The sequence below is a fragment of the Puccinia triticina genome, chromosome 3A, assembly GCF_026914185.1.
Source record: "Puccinia triticina chromosome 3A, complete sequence".
Classification (NCBI taxonomy): domain Eukaryota; kingdom Fungi; phylum Basidiomycota; class Pucciniomycetes; order Pucciniales; family Pucciniaceae; genus Puccinia; species Puccinia triticina.
The window spans coordinates 5641599-5656263 of record NC_070560.1 but is presented as its reverse complement, the minus strand read 5'-3'; the positions used below and the strand labels follow the sequence as shown (position 1 = coordinate 5656263).

Here is a 14665-nt window from a genome sequence, read left to right as displayed (position 1 = left end):
AGCTGCAAAGGAATGAGGCTTTGTGAAAGATAGGTGAGGTCTGAGAGGATGAGGAAAACACCACTTTTGGGTTGAAGGATTAAGGTGACATACCGCCCATGAAACGGAATTCAGATAAATGGAAAAACTGTTGGTGGTGACATCAAAAGAGAAGTGAAAACCCTGTAGTCAGAGTGCCGCCGGCAATATTAAAGTGACATTTGCAAATTGGCAGTACAAGACATTCTTAACGACCACCTTCATTCCATTGGGCCCAATGAAATGAAGGTGTCCCTGAGCTGTTCTGAATTGAACGTTGCCGTCAGTAGCTTCTCTAAGCAGGATGGGCTTAGATAAAACAGTAAAGTTAAATAACGCTGACTTATCACCAGTCAAATGGTGTGAAGCTCCTGTATCAAACAGTGTTTCTCAAGGGTTCACGTTGCCCGCAGGGTGTCCATTCAGCTCGAGATTGTTGAAGGAGGGGTGGGGTGGCTCAAAAGAAAGATCCGCTGCTTGAGCTGATGGGCGGGGTGGGGCATAAGCAGGACGATGATTGGGATTATAGACAGGCCAATAAGTGTCACGCAGACGGGGAAGGGGAATCATGTTGGGATTGCTGGGTGGTTGTCGCGGGTGATAGTAGGTAGGATTAAAACCAGATGGGGCTAGGATAGGATAGAACTCTTGGAAGGGCGGGAGGTTCTGATGGGAGGAGTTGATTGCAGGAGGGGGAGGTTGCGACGGAGCCGGTGCATTTGCCAGTGGACAATAGCTGATAAGATGGCCAGTCAATTTGCATCTGAAACATCTGTACTTGTTTGTAGGATTGGCAGCCATGATGTACACGTTGTCGTCATGACTGATGACCGATTCCGCGCAAGGAGGAGGAGGAGGAGCCGAGACTGTGTTGAATAGGACTTGCTGTCTGGAGGTCTCGAGTGCTTCAGTCAATCTGACCTGATGAATCGCCGCCAACAACGTCTTCCAAGTCTTCTCAAAGGTGATTGGTTGATGGCCATTGAGAGAGAATTCAGCATTGACTCGCCTGTTGAATTCAAAGCAAAGAGCCGTTCCGGGAGCAATGTTCTGCTGGATGAGGAGGGGGAGGGGGAGAAGGTCATCATAGAGGAAAGAGGTACCCATGCCATTCAACTCATCCACTAAAGCCTTCATCTCCGTCGCCACCCGAGCCGGATTAGTGGAAATGTTGACGGCAACCCGGGAAAGTTGTTGAAAGACCCTCATCATCCTGGCTTTTGTGACCCCCGCAAATCTTGCCTTGATAGCCTCCAGAACATCCCACGCCGTTGCCATGTCCTGGAACTCCGTCTTCATCGATGGATTGATGACGCCCAGAACAATCCTCTGTCCCACACCAGCCATTCTTGGTCAAACACAGGGTCCACTGAAAAAATCCTTGTCGTCAAGAAAGTTTTGACCTATGCCGCCCAAGTTCTTCAACCAAATCACATAGTTAGAACCATCCCCTTGTAAATAATTCGCTTCACCAAATTCATCAAAGGCCGCCTTGACGAGTCCACTGACAGCTTGTTGTTCCACAATGAGTGATAAATCTTCCTCTTCTCTTTGTGGTTGTGGCGCTGGGTGGTGACGTTGGAGAGGAGTGTGGGCATGGCGGCGGTGGCGATTGACGTGTTGGTCATCCAGCATGGATTCATTGTGAGTGGATCGTCCATTGTCATTGCCAAGTGATCCGGGAGTTTTGGCGGCTTGAGGGGAATGTTGAACAGGCATTTCGAGGGAGTTGAGATTGTGTAAAAAAAGATGTACTGGGAAAACAATGCAAAGGATTGTGATGTAGATGGAAGTAGAGGTTGAATAATAGGATGAATAGAAATGGAGGAAAGACCGCAATGTCTGTGGAGTTTTATAGTAGGATTGGATAGTACGGATATTTGAAGAGTAGTAGTAGAAGTGGCATATAAGCAACAGTGAAATGAAACCAGATAGAAAAGCTGAGGCAACCAAGAGCGTCGGTAACCTTATGCATAGATATTTCATGATGATAAGTTGAAAAATTGCCTTTGTCAATGATGAATTTGTAGATTAGCCAAGTAAATAAGATTTTAAAGTAAACTTAAGCTCAATGCAGAGCTATAAGGACCGTTGAAAAAAGGGTCTTGAAAAATCGACTCCCGGAAATTAATTTTCCAACTCCCAAATGTTGCGGACGTTGCGGAGACCGCTTCTGGACGTCTCCCGCGGGTCCTCAGGACCCAATTTTGGTCCAGGGCCCATTTGGCAGTTGGAAAATTAATTCCGCCATCCCAAATCACCATGAAAGACCTGAGGGGACTAGGTGTTAGGTGACGTGAAGCTAACTCCACCCTTAACTCCAACCATACACTTATGGAAAAGTGGTAGAACCCCCTGATGATGACAAAGGGGCCATTGTTATTCAAGGGGAGTAATGCTGGAGTACCACTGGAATTTAATCATATCTTACTGAATGTCACCTGACACCTATTCACATCATTTTTTTCATGGTGAATGGGAGTCGGAAAATTAATTTTGCAAAAATTGATGAAAAAAAGAAAAAAATTATATCTTCTCACTGGGAGGCCCAAAGCCCCCCAAATTTTCACAGCGCGCAGAATACACCCAGAAGCTCCCATGCTGAAAGTTTGGGCATCACCCCACGCCATAAAAGGGGTGTGCTACTGTGCCTCTAATTTGGCGGATTTCCTACTAAGGAAATCTACCAAACCCTTAGCTACGCCGCCCCAAAGTGCGCCAAAATTACACAGCACAGAGTTAAATAACCTCTCTATAAATGGTTAGCTTATGGGCAGTACTCTACCAACGGAAATTAATTTGGAGGGGGTGGCGGCCTCCGCCACAGTTAATAGTGGCTCCGCCACAGTTGATAGTGGCTCTGCCACAGTTAAAAGTGCCTCCGGCACAGTTAACAGCGCCTCTGGCACAGTTAACAGCGCCTCCGGAACAGTTAACTGTGGCGGAGCCAGTATTAACTGTGGCGGAGCTACTATTAACTGTGGCGGAGGCGCTGTTAACTGTGCCGGAGGCCCTGTTAACTGTGGCGGAGCCACTATTAACTGTGGCAGAGCTACTGTTAACTGTGGCGGAGCCACTATTAACTGTGGCGGAGCTACTGTTAACTGTGGCGGAGCCACTATTACCTGTGGCGGAGCTACTGTTAACTGTGGCGGAGCCACTATTAACTGTGGCGGAGCCACTATTCACTGTGGCAGAGGCACTGTAAACTGTGCCAGAGGCACTATTAACTGTGGCAGAGCCACTGTTAACTGTGGCGGAGCCACTATTAACTGTGGCAGAGCCACTGTTAACTGTGGCGGAGCCACTATTAACTGTGGCAGAGCCACTGTTAACTGTGGCGGAGCCACTATTAACTGTGGCAGAGCCACTGTTAACTGTGGCGGAGCCACTATTAACTGTGGCAGAGCCACTGTTAACTGTGGCGGAGCCACTATTAACTGTGGCAGAGCCACTGTTAACTGTGGCGGAGCCACTATTAACTGTGGCAGAGCCACTGTTAACTGTGGCGGAGCCACTATTAACTGTGGCAGAGCCACTGTTAACTGTGGCGGAGCCACTATTAACTGTGGCAGAGCCACTGTTAACTGTGGCGGAGCCACTATTAACTGTGGCAGAGCCACTGTTAACTGTGGCGGAGCCACTATTAACTGTGGCAGAGCCACTGTTAACTGTGGCGGAGCCACTATTAACTGTGGCAGAGCCACTGTTAACTGTGGCGGAGCCACTATTAACTGTGGCAGAGCCACTGTTAACTGTGGCGGAGCCACTATTAACTGTGGCAGAGCCACTGTTAACTGTGGCGGAGCCACTATTAACTGTGGCAGAGCCACTGTTAACTGTGGCGGAGCCACTATTAACTGTGGCAGAGCCACTGTTAACTGTGGCGGAGCCACTATTAACTGTGGCAGAGCCACTGTTAACTGTGGCGGAGCCACTATTAACTGTGGCAGAGCCACTGTTAACTGTGGCGGAGCCACTATTAACTGTGGCAGAGCCACTGTTAACTGTGGCGGAGCCACTATTAACTGTGGCAGAGCCACTGTTAACTGTGGCGGAGCCACTATTAACTGTGGCGGAGGCCGCCACCCCCTCCAAATTAATTTCCGTTAGTAGAGTACTGCCCATAAGCTAACCATTTATAGAGAGGTTATTTAACTCTGTGCTGTGAAATTTTGGCGCACTTTGGGGCGGCGTAGCTAAGGGTTTGGTAGATTCCCTTAGTAGGAAATCCGCCAAATTAAAGGCACAGTAGCACACCCCTTTTATGGCGTGGGGTGATGCCCAAACTTTCAGCTTGGGAGCTTCTGGGTGTATTCTGCGCGCTGTGAAAATTTGGGGGGCTTTGGGCCTCCCAGTGGGAAGATATAAGTTTTTTTCTTTTTGTTTCGTCAATTTTTGCAAAATTAATTTTCCGACTGCCATTTGGGATGGCGGAATTAATTTTCCGACTCCCAAATGGGCCCCGGACCAAAATTGGGTCCTGACGACCCGCGGAAGACGTCCAGAAGCGGTCTCCGCGACGTCCGCGATTCTTGCCCGCCTGCACGTCCCGATAACTTACAGTGACCTCCAACAGAATCATGTGGTCGTTCATCTCCTCGACCTGGGCCTCATAGAACCGCGTAAACGCGTCCGTCTTGCCCATCATCCCTCCCAGATCCGCCTCGCCACCCATCTGGCTCCGAAAGAACGCATCCGTGCCCGTCTTCTCCGCATGTGTAGACTCCATTAAAGCCTGGTCTCCGTCGTAGGACCGTCGGCTCTGCGTCCGGTACACCTCCCGCGCCGACCTCATCTCCACCTCCACTAGCATGTCCCGGCGCTCCCCAAAGCGGAGCTGGCCTAGCTCGAGATCGGCGTGCTGACCATCCGAGGAGATCACGTGCGAGAGCCCAGAGATTTTCTTCATCTTGAACCACTTCTTCTCTGCGATCCCGATACTCACTCGCGCATTCGACATGCCCACCGAGAGCTGAATAAATGAATAATCAGTCTCGCTGTGAGCGAGCAAAAATTGATTGGGGAACGCTTACCATCCCCTCCACACAGCCTCGAACCCGTTAGCGGAGTCCTCCGCCTGCTGAGCGACGACGATGTCCTTGCCAAAGTACTTCCAGTTCTGGGCGGTGAGGATGTCTTCGGTGCGGCCGGCACGGGCGAGCTGCTCGATGGCGAACTCGACCCGTTTCAGACTTGCCGGCTTGCCCACCGTCAGGAAGGGCGTGTAGAGTAGCTGGCACTGGCCCCTGGCCCCTCCACCACCCCCGCTGCTGGCGCCGACGGTGAAGGCGACAAGAGTCAGGCGAGAGCGCGGGTGCAGATGATGGACTATGAACTGTAAAGACTGTTTCAGTAGCCGCAATTTTAAAGTCGACGAGGACGACGACGAGCTGCTGGGCGACCCGGAGGACTCAGGGAACGGGATGGAGATGACGAGGGCCAGGTTGATGGGCCGGAAGTTGTGGCGGATCGGAAGGCAGGATTGGTGTGCAGCGAGGGTACGTCCCGGAAGGAGGACGGATGCTGCTGCTGCTGCTGGTCGGTCTGGAACGGGTTCGAGAAGCTCGGGTTGTTGTCCGGGTCGGTGTACTCTTCCCCGACTGAGGAGAGCGTGGAGATCGAGGTGACCAGGGTGGTCCTGGTCGAGCCGGACATCAAGGAGCCACCCGTGCCGGCGTCGTTGTTTCGTGAGTCGGACGCAGACTGGAGACTGTCCGAGTGGGACGAACGGCGAGAGGGGGGAGGGGTTGGGGGAGAAGTGGTATGCGGGCTGGGAGGAGCTGAGGAGTTGAGACCATGCAGGTGAGATGCTGTCGGAATCCGTGTTGAGGACCAGGTTGGGGTTCTCGGCCAGAAGGGTTGAGGGTAGGCCTTTTTTTTCCGCTCTGCTGGCGTGTGTGTTCGATCGGGAGCGTCTCGAGGCCGCCGGGAGGGAGCAGACGGGGCTGGTCGAGCTCGTTCCATGAGCCCAGCAGTTCGTCTTCGCGCTCGAGCTCGGATTCTGAGAGATGGGCATCCTCTTCGTACTCTGAATCGTCGTCCATCATGTCTGTAGTCGGCAGGGCCTTGCGGGTGATGGAGTGGATCTTGAGAGTAGCTGTGGAGGGATTCGGGATTTCTGATATATATGTGTGTGTGTGTGTGTGGGTGGGTGTGGAGATTATGATTAGTTAAGAGAGACGAGGTTGATCTTCGTGGGTTGAGTTTCCGCAGGGAACGAGCCGGTTCCCGAGGCCAGCAGGCGCATGTCCTTGCGACCGATCCCGCAGAGGCCGAGCCACGATGCATCTGGTTGGTGTTGCAAAACAATTAGCTTGTGGGTCTTGTGAGTTGATATGGAAGAAAGAAAAGAAACTTGCCTCTTCCTTTACCATCCCCTTCTTTGGCCGCGGCATTTCCCCTCGAGTGGTGTGCGAGAGACCCCCCTTGTCCGTCGAGCAACTAGCACACATCAACTAATTCCCCTTGGATCATCTGCCCATGACCGACCCGATATCATGGCACACATGCTCGGTCTCCCTCACATCGCAGGCTCAGGCTTCTCCTCAAGTTGAGGGCGTACCGCAAACCCCTTTTCCACAACTGCTCCGGCAGCCGCTCCCACACTTTCCCCTCTGCTTTCGACAGGGGGAGAGTCGTCAAGGTGCCCTGAGACTCAGGCCTGAAGCTCCTCCCTTACGGGTTGAGGCACTACACGGTTGAGTATCAATCAGCAGACTTCTTCGCCAAGACCCGAGCACTGACCCCGGTGAAGACCTGCCAGCCCATTGACAGCTGCGGTCGCGGAGGAGATTAGCCCGGAAGCGTTGTGCAGAAATGCAGATGTGGACGATATATGGGAGTGGCCCATCAAGACTGGGGACCGAACCAACGACAGTTCGACATGGCGGTCTTAAACATGCCGATGACGATGCACTGGAACGCGCTGTTAGGCTAGTGGTAAACCAGGTTCACACTGCTGTGCCCACTCTTGAAGGCGGAAATCCCACGTCCCCCAGCGGGCCCGTGACCGATCTGTACAGATCATGTCCGGAGTAAGCACCCCCCCGCCGATGTGACCCCTTCATAATAATCCTGGGGCTTCTTCATGGGTGATGATCCTCATGAAATCATCACCCTTGAGGGTGCCCCAGGATTATTGGTAGGGTCTGACATCGGACCGGTGTGATCGATGGACAAGCCAATCAAGGTGGTGGAGTACACTTCAAATGAGCCCATCAGGGGTTCAAATCCCCTACAGCGCAGTCACCTTTTGCCAAGAGTAAATGACAATCCTTCCACATCACGTTGCCGACGTGTTCGATTGCAACCTGAACTCACTCACAACAGCACTCATCAAGGAGTCGGAATCCAAATTCTGCAAACTTGGACAACTCGGGAGGTCAGATCACCGACCCGGGGATCGAACCACGGCCATCCAGTGGTACCGGCCAAGTACCAAAAGTCATGTCGACCTCGCAACGCGCTGTTAGGCTAGTGGTAAACCGGGGTCTTGCTCTGGAATTCCAGCCTGAAGGGATTGGACACGTAACAATGGAATCAAGCACGCCTGGGTCGTGTCCTGCTCATATGGGCGCGTCGCTTGCCAGCATGTGCATCGGCACTGGGGGGACCTTTCCATGTGTCCTCGGTCCCTGAGGGCTGTGTGATGCAGCCGACAAGTCCCTCAGGAGGTGGAAAGATCAAGTGGCTCAGTCGGGGGTTCGACTCCCCTACGGCGCCCTTCTTTTGACCTCGATCATTAGAGAAGATCAAAAAGAGTCTTTTTGGGTCCACTGGACTTATTCGAGGCATATCTAAAAAAATATATACCCTGCGAACGGCTTCTGACCGAACGATTGTTCTGCTCTTCAACAATACGTGTTCTGTTCTACATGTTTATGTACGAGGTATGTACTAAAACAAGCCCACATTTACAGGGACCCGCCGGGAATTGAACGGAGAACATCACGCGATGAGGTTGGAAGATTGACTGCCAGTGCAAATTGCCCAAATGTGCTGTTAGGCTAGTCGGTAAACCGGGGTCTAATCATTTATGTAATCCGGCCTGGGGTGAGATAACGTTCGGGGTCCGTCCGTTACAGGCCTGCGTAGGCTATGTCACACGTTAGCATGTAGCGCCGCTGGAACCCGGATGGCATCAGAGGTCTGAAGTACCTAATCGCAGCGGCTTCCAGGTTAGGCTGTGCGAAGCAACTGGCAGCATCCCAGTGCTGGGCTTCAGGTGATTACAGGACCCAATCAGGGGTTCAAGTCCCCTACAGCACACTGTCTCTTTTATTGAAAGGTTTATGACTTCCATTTGAGTTCTTCACTTTTGGGCTCAAGACTGCCTTTTGCTGATTTTCAGCTTTGGTTCTAAGGCCCCATTTGGATGCTGTGTTATACATGATAACTGGGCAATTTATCATGTGCAACCCAAATTTTCCCCCTGTCTCCACCAAATGTTTTGAACTCCTGGGGTAGAGCCTGATAAATACACCCATTTATCAAGTATAACAAGGTGTCCAAATGGGCCCTAAGGAATATTGAGAGAGATAGATTTGGAAAATTTGAATTTTCATGCCCTATGGTACAGCTGAGAAACAATCCTTCTAGAGAATGCAAAGTAGACCTGGGTACCTCCCTGTTTTTTTGCCATAGTGGGTACCTTGGCACCGCTTGGCAGGTACCAGTGGTACTTAATGTGGGTACTGCGGGTACTGCTTGCTGGGGGTTACAAGGCTACAAAAACTTGCTGCGGCTTGCATGTCAATGCACACCTTCTGGCAATCAAGATTGGACATTCTTGATGGCCAGAAGATCTTGACCATTGAGAATATACAGTCTTGATTGCCAAAATCAATCCTTTCCGGCCATCTCAATGGCCAGGGCATCTTGAGTGTCAAGATAGCCTAGAGAATATCAAAGTAGGCCTGTTGGGGGGTTCCCAGTACTGCTTGCACCCGTTGCACACCCGCCTGGTGGTGCCGGGTGCGGTACTAGGTACCTGTTTTTGGCTGCAAAAGCAGTGTGGTACCTGGGTACAGCCCCAAGTACCGCTTACCCCCGCCAAGGGAAGTGGGTGAACCCCGGCATCCCGGCCCTTAGCCTGCTTTGAGCTGCCCTCAATGACTGACAACAAATGAAGTACATTCCTGGTGCAATCATGGAGTAACAACTCTTCTCAATTACCAGCTTGTCCTGGTTGTTGAGGGGAGTACCCTCAATGACCATGATGACCTTTTGATGACCGGAACAGGTTGGTCATTGAGGGGAGGAACTCTTGATGACTTTTATCCATTCCAGTCATCAAGGTCACCTCTCAATGAACTGTTTGATGAAAGAAAGCCAGAGGTACCCTCCAAGCGGTGTTGGGTGTGGTACTAGGTACCAACTTTGGCCAAAAAAAAACAGGAGGGTACCCAGGTCTACTTTGAAATTCTCCAAGATAGCCGCAGAGGAATTTTCTAGGCCATCAAAGAGTATATTCTTAATGGCTGATATGGTTCCTCCGGCAAAATCTTGACACTCAATACACCCCTGCCATCAAGGATGCATGCTATGATGGCTGGGAAGGAACTGTCTTGGCCATCAAGACTGTACAGTCTCAAAGGCCAAGATGAGTGAACTGCAGCCATTTCAATTTTCAAGCTGTCCAATCAAGACTGCACAGTCTCAATGCCCAAGAAAATATTCCACTCATGGTGGAATATTTTCTCTCCTCCCCTTTCCCCAGGCATTGCCTCTCCAATCAGCTCTGCTCCATGGTCCACTCCCATACTGGCCACAATTCATCTCCATAAAATTCTGCAGACTACACTCCTAGACTAACACCTATTCAACATACAACCTCCCATGTCATCTGTCTAGCCTTAGGGATATTTGTGTTGAAAACAGGTGCCTGTATAGGTGTGGTAAATTTCAACCACTGGCCTGGCAGTTGTACGTCCCATTAAAACTAATTTTGTTAACCTTATATAAACTTGGCCACAGAAAGGAGGGATCCAAACAGGCCCCCTAACCTCTCTAACCAGAATAAACCCTTCTGGTTGCAGAGGTTGTGAATTCTGAAACCAGGAGGTTCTATTCTTCTGGGAGGGGTTATACAACCTCCCTGTTTGACCAGAAGGAATCCCTTCTGGTCACCAAGTTTGTATCACCTCTTTTGACCACAATTAGGCATTCTTTCTGGTTGCCAATGTGATTTTTAAGGGGACAGATACCTACCGGTACCCACCATGCAGGCGGGTACACCCTCCAGCAGGTGCAAGTGACCACACACGCAAAGGTACCCGGGTTCAAAACAACCATATCTATCTAGCCTCCAATACTCAATCTCTAACCAGCACCTTTGGCCCAGCTTCCCCGCCTCATCTAACCAGCACATTTGGCCCAGCTTCCCCGGCTCATCTAACCAGAACCTTTGGCCCCGGCTCAGTTCTGTGCTGCTACTCACCATTCTATGCCTCTGTTCTGCCAAAGTCCTGTTCCAACTATTCACTCCGCTCTGTGATATGTTTCCCAGCCCCTGATCTGTGCTCCCCATGTTCCCCACGGTTTTCCCAATTGCCATTGCATTCTGAATGATCTTGTCATCTTCTTTCAAACTTTTTGCCGCAATTTCTTTTGTGCCTATGCATTCTCCAATGCTTAGACACTCAAATGTGCAATGAGATCAGCCAGGCATGCATTTCTGCCCGTGCTACTGCGATTGGGAATTTGGCTAACAAACACACACTTTCACTGGGACCCTTTGTTGGTTCACAGCTTTTTGGGAGTCTCAAGCCAAATCAGGAGAAAATTTGGGAGCTTTCCACCCAACAAAGGGTCCCAGTAGAAGTTGTGGGGGTTTATATGGGTGTGTGCATTGGCCAAATGCCCAATGGCAGGAGCACGTGCAGAAATGCATGCCTGTCTGATCTCATAAAAGCTGGCCTGAGAGCTCCAAGGTGAAAAGTCAATTCTGAAATGCCCAAGGTGATCTTTTTTTTGGATCCATTTTCAGGTCACAATTATCACTTGAATTCAAGCTGTGCCTGCCTTGATTCAGGCCTTGATTGCACTATGTTGTGCCCAAGGATAGATAGAACTGAAATTGTAGAAATGTTGTCTAGTTTCACTTCTTGTATTATTTCTTCACTTGGCTTCTTTCCATTTTAAGTCCAGCTCAAACTTTAAATTTCAATAACTATGCATGCTTTCATCTGTTGAATGTTCCTCAAATCCTCATTTTGCACTTGCATAGTATTTTACTCTTCTGATCTTGCCTAATATATTGTGCAATTTATAAAAGCTCTGGAATATTAATTGGATCAATTCACTCATATTGGGGGGGAGGGGGGGGTCACAATATAAATTTCCAACCCTTTCCATTTTAAGGTGTAAGTGTTGGATTTGATCAACAACTTTGTAAAAATCAAGAAGTTGTTCAGGGCCTGGTTCCACAGAAACTCTCCAGCTTGTACATCCTGCCAAAGTTTCAAAAAAAGTGTTCATGAAGGCCTTAGCATGGGCTCTAAATTTTTTTACCCTCCTATTACAATACTGGAACACTGGAGGACTTCCTGTGGGCATCTAGAAAGCTCTAGCTGCCTATCTAAATTGTAAATTAGCACAACTATCAGAGCCATCACCAGTGTATGATCACAGGGTTAGGAAAACATTTTCCTTTTAACCAAAAATTAACAATTAGTTGGTGAGAATTGATCTGTGGGGCTTGCAGACCCAGCAGGAATTCCTCCACTTACATTATGCTTGGAACAGTTTAAAATACACAAGGGTGCTTATGGCTGCATTTGATAGATCAAGGACTCTTTGACATGGTCATAAAAAGCATTACATAACAGGCATCAGCCCCTGAACCTAGATTACAGTTACACTGCAAAAATAACTGTGTCAATTGTGAGCGGTTGACATGCGGCAACTCTGAGGAAGCTTGTGGTGTTACACCAGCCTTACTCAAGGTTTGACTCAATCCAAGCTTCAATGCAAAGTCACTGTGCACCTTGCTCAGTGACTGTGCCAACAAAGCTAACTTAAAAAGTCCCTCCCTATGCAGGAGGTCAGAGTTCGGAGTTCAGGTGGTGGAACGGTGTAGGACTCCAGGGATGGATGGGTAATCAAAGTTCCTTTGAGGGGGAAATAAATTGTATGATAGGTTGAAAGGCTATTACAATCTGCGGGTGGTTTGAAAGACCTGCCCCTCTAATAGTACTATGCAAATAACCAAGAGTCTTGTAATCAATATTTAAGAAAATGTGGCAGATTCCAAGATAGCTCTTACTTTTATATAGTAATCTCTATCAGACCTAAATGTCTAATTCAATGTGTTTTTAATTTGGTTATAACTAAGGATAACATGGTTTGTTATGGTGAAGTTCCTCTACTGTTGTTGATGTTATAATTTGTACTGACTACTTCTACTACTACTACTACTAATATGCTAATAAGGAGAATGGGTTGTTGGTTGGTTGGTTGGTTGTTGCAACAGTGGGTCAGCTACGCTACCATAGCTGTTAGCGTAGCGTAGCGCAGTGCAAATGCGCTATTTTTTAGCGTAGTGTTAGCGCAATCGCACGCATCTGCGCTAACGCTACGCGCACAGGGTGCAAAGCTGTTTTAGCTTTTAGTGTAGGGTTAGCGCAGATTTACGGAATGGCGCTAACACTAAGCACGCAGGGTGCAAAAGAGCGTTCGCTACGCTGCGCTACAGCGCTTTTTGAGGCAAAAAAGGCGTTTTTTCCGCTAAAAGAGCCTTAGTGCAACGTGGCGCAGCGTAGCGGCTGTAGTGTAGCGCTAATGCTGAACAAAAATTGGCGTGCTGTTAGCGCCGCGGAAAATTAGCGCAGCATAGCGGCGCTAACAGCGCGCTAACGCTATTCAAAAAAGGCCAGTGCTTTTTGCCGCTATGCTAAACGTTAGGGCTAAAATAGCGTAGTTTAGCGTAGCGGCCCACTGTTGGTTGTTGGTTGGTTGGTTGGTTGGTTGGTTGTTGATTGTTGGCTCTACTACTGCACTAACACTCTACTGAATGACTGACTCTATGCTACTCAATACTAATACTGCTAACTACTACTACTAAACTGCTACTGTGGCCAAACATCTGTAGGCTGATGGTAAAAAAGAGAAATTATGGGGGGGAGAAGAGCTCCTTTTATATTGAAGAGTGAGGGATGTAAGATTATCTCCTCCTCTTGTAATGGGTTCATGCAACTTTCCTGTTACAATGCCTCTGTATACATGCTTTTGGCATTGCAACAGGCACAGCACACCACAACGGGGGATAACTCATTTGGGTGGAGCTTAAGTTTGGCTGGTGGCAAAGTCACCCCTCCTGCAGGGAGGGACTTACACCTAAAGAAACTGTTTGGGTGGCAGAGCACCCACCAAAAAAGGATGAAAATCTACAATTTGATTTTTCCAGCCTGCAGCTTCAACACTGCCCCCCCATTGTTGGGAATTAAGAAGCTATACACATCATTGAATTTTTAAGCTCTTCACCTTGTCGCAATACCATCAAGGGATTTTTTGAATGATTTTTAAAAAAGTGGCAAGCCTCAAGAACACCCTCTTCTTGGGCGGTGCCTGGCCCCGCAGGTCCGAGCGGGGAAATTCACTTTTCTCTTTATTCTCCTTTGCTTTTTTGTTTGACTAATGACTTTCTTCAAAAACGGAGTCAATAGAAAGACAGACAGGATGCATTTGCATCCATCAATGGTTGGAACCTCATATGTAGCTTGCATAACGAGCAAGCTACAGCCCCTCAAAGTCCAACCAGATTTCCGCCCGATGCTCTCAGGCAAGCACCCCCGCTTTGGGTATAAGTCCCTCCCTGTGGTTGGCGCCCCCCCCCCCCCCCCCCCAGCCACATGCAGAGGAGGGACTTAGTTAAGTTAGCCAACAAAGGCACTTCTGCATTCATGTGGAGTTACAATGGCAGCTTGGCTTGAGTATCCTGCATGTCAACTGCAAGCAGTTGACCAAGTTATTTTTGCAGTGTTAACCATGCCAAGAGAGAACTTCTGAAGTTCTAACAAATATCAATGTTAGGGCATGAATGCACTTCTTGATCCAGCACCATGAAAAAATTGATGTGAATAGGTGTCAGGTGACATGCAGTAACATGGGTTGAAAGTCCAGTGGTACTCCAATAATACACCTTTTGAATAACAATGGTCCTCTTGTTATTATCAGGGGGTTTCAACAATTGTTCCTGGGAGTAAGGTTGGAATAAAGGCTGGAATTAGCTTCACATCACCTGGCACCTAGTCCCCTCATATTTTTCATGGTGCTGGAAGTGTGTAGGTACCATGATTTGACAATGTGCTGCATTAGCAGTTGGCACCCTAATAGGATGACCTCGTTGAATTGATTTAAGCCATGTCCATCCCAAAGAAATTGAAGCAACTGAGTTCCATCAATCTAAACCAGAATAATGGTACACGATAATGAGGTTAGGAGCGTAAAGGAGAGCCAAAAGTAATAAAGATAAATAGCTAAGTGGGTGAATTTGAACTACAGCGAAATGAGAATGAGAATATCAGAGAATGCAAAGAGAGGGATGAGGAGACCTGAATGACAAAAAAAATGATAGATAGAGGACATATAAATGTACGAAAAAAATAATAATAAATAAGAGAACAATGGAGGTGGATGGGGAGAG

At 48.8% G+C, this 14665-nt stretch overlaps 1 protein-coding gene across 1 annotated transcript; it reads right to left on the bottom strand.

Moving 5' to 3' along the window:
* Window positions 1–2049: 2049 nt before the first annotated feature.
* On the bottom strand, window positions 2050–6906 carry PtA15_3A612 (uncharacterized protein; the record flags this gene model as incomplete). Its single annotated transcript, XM_053167597.1, has 7 exons — window positions 2050–2097; window positions 4583–4993; window positions 5069–5414; window positions 5573–5801; window positions 5855–6107; window positions 6203–6309; window positions 6894–6906. The coding sequence occupies 7 exons, from the start codon at window positions 6904–6906 to the stop codon at window positions 2050–2052; spliced, it is 1407 nt and encodes a 468-aa protein (XP_053018798.1).
* Between the last annotated feature and the right edge of the window lie 7759 nt (window positions 6907–14665).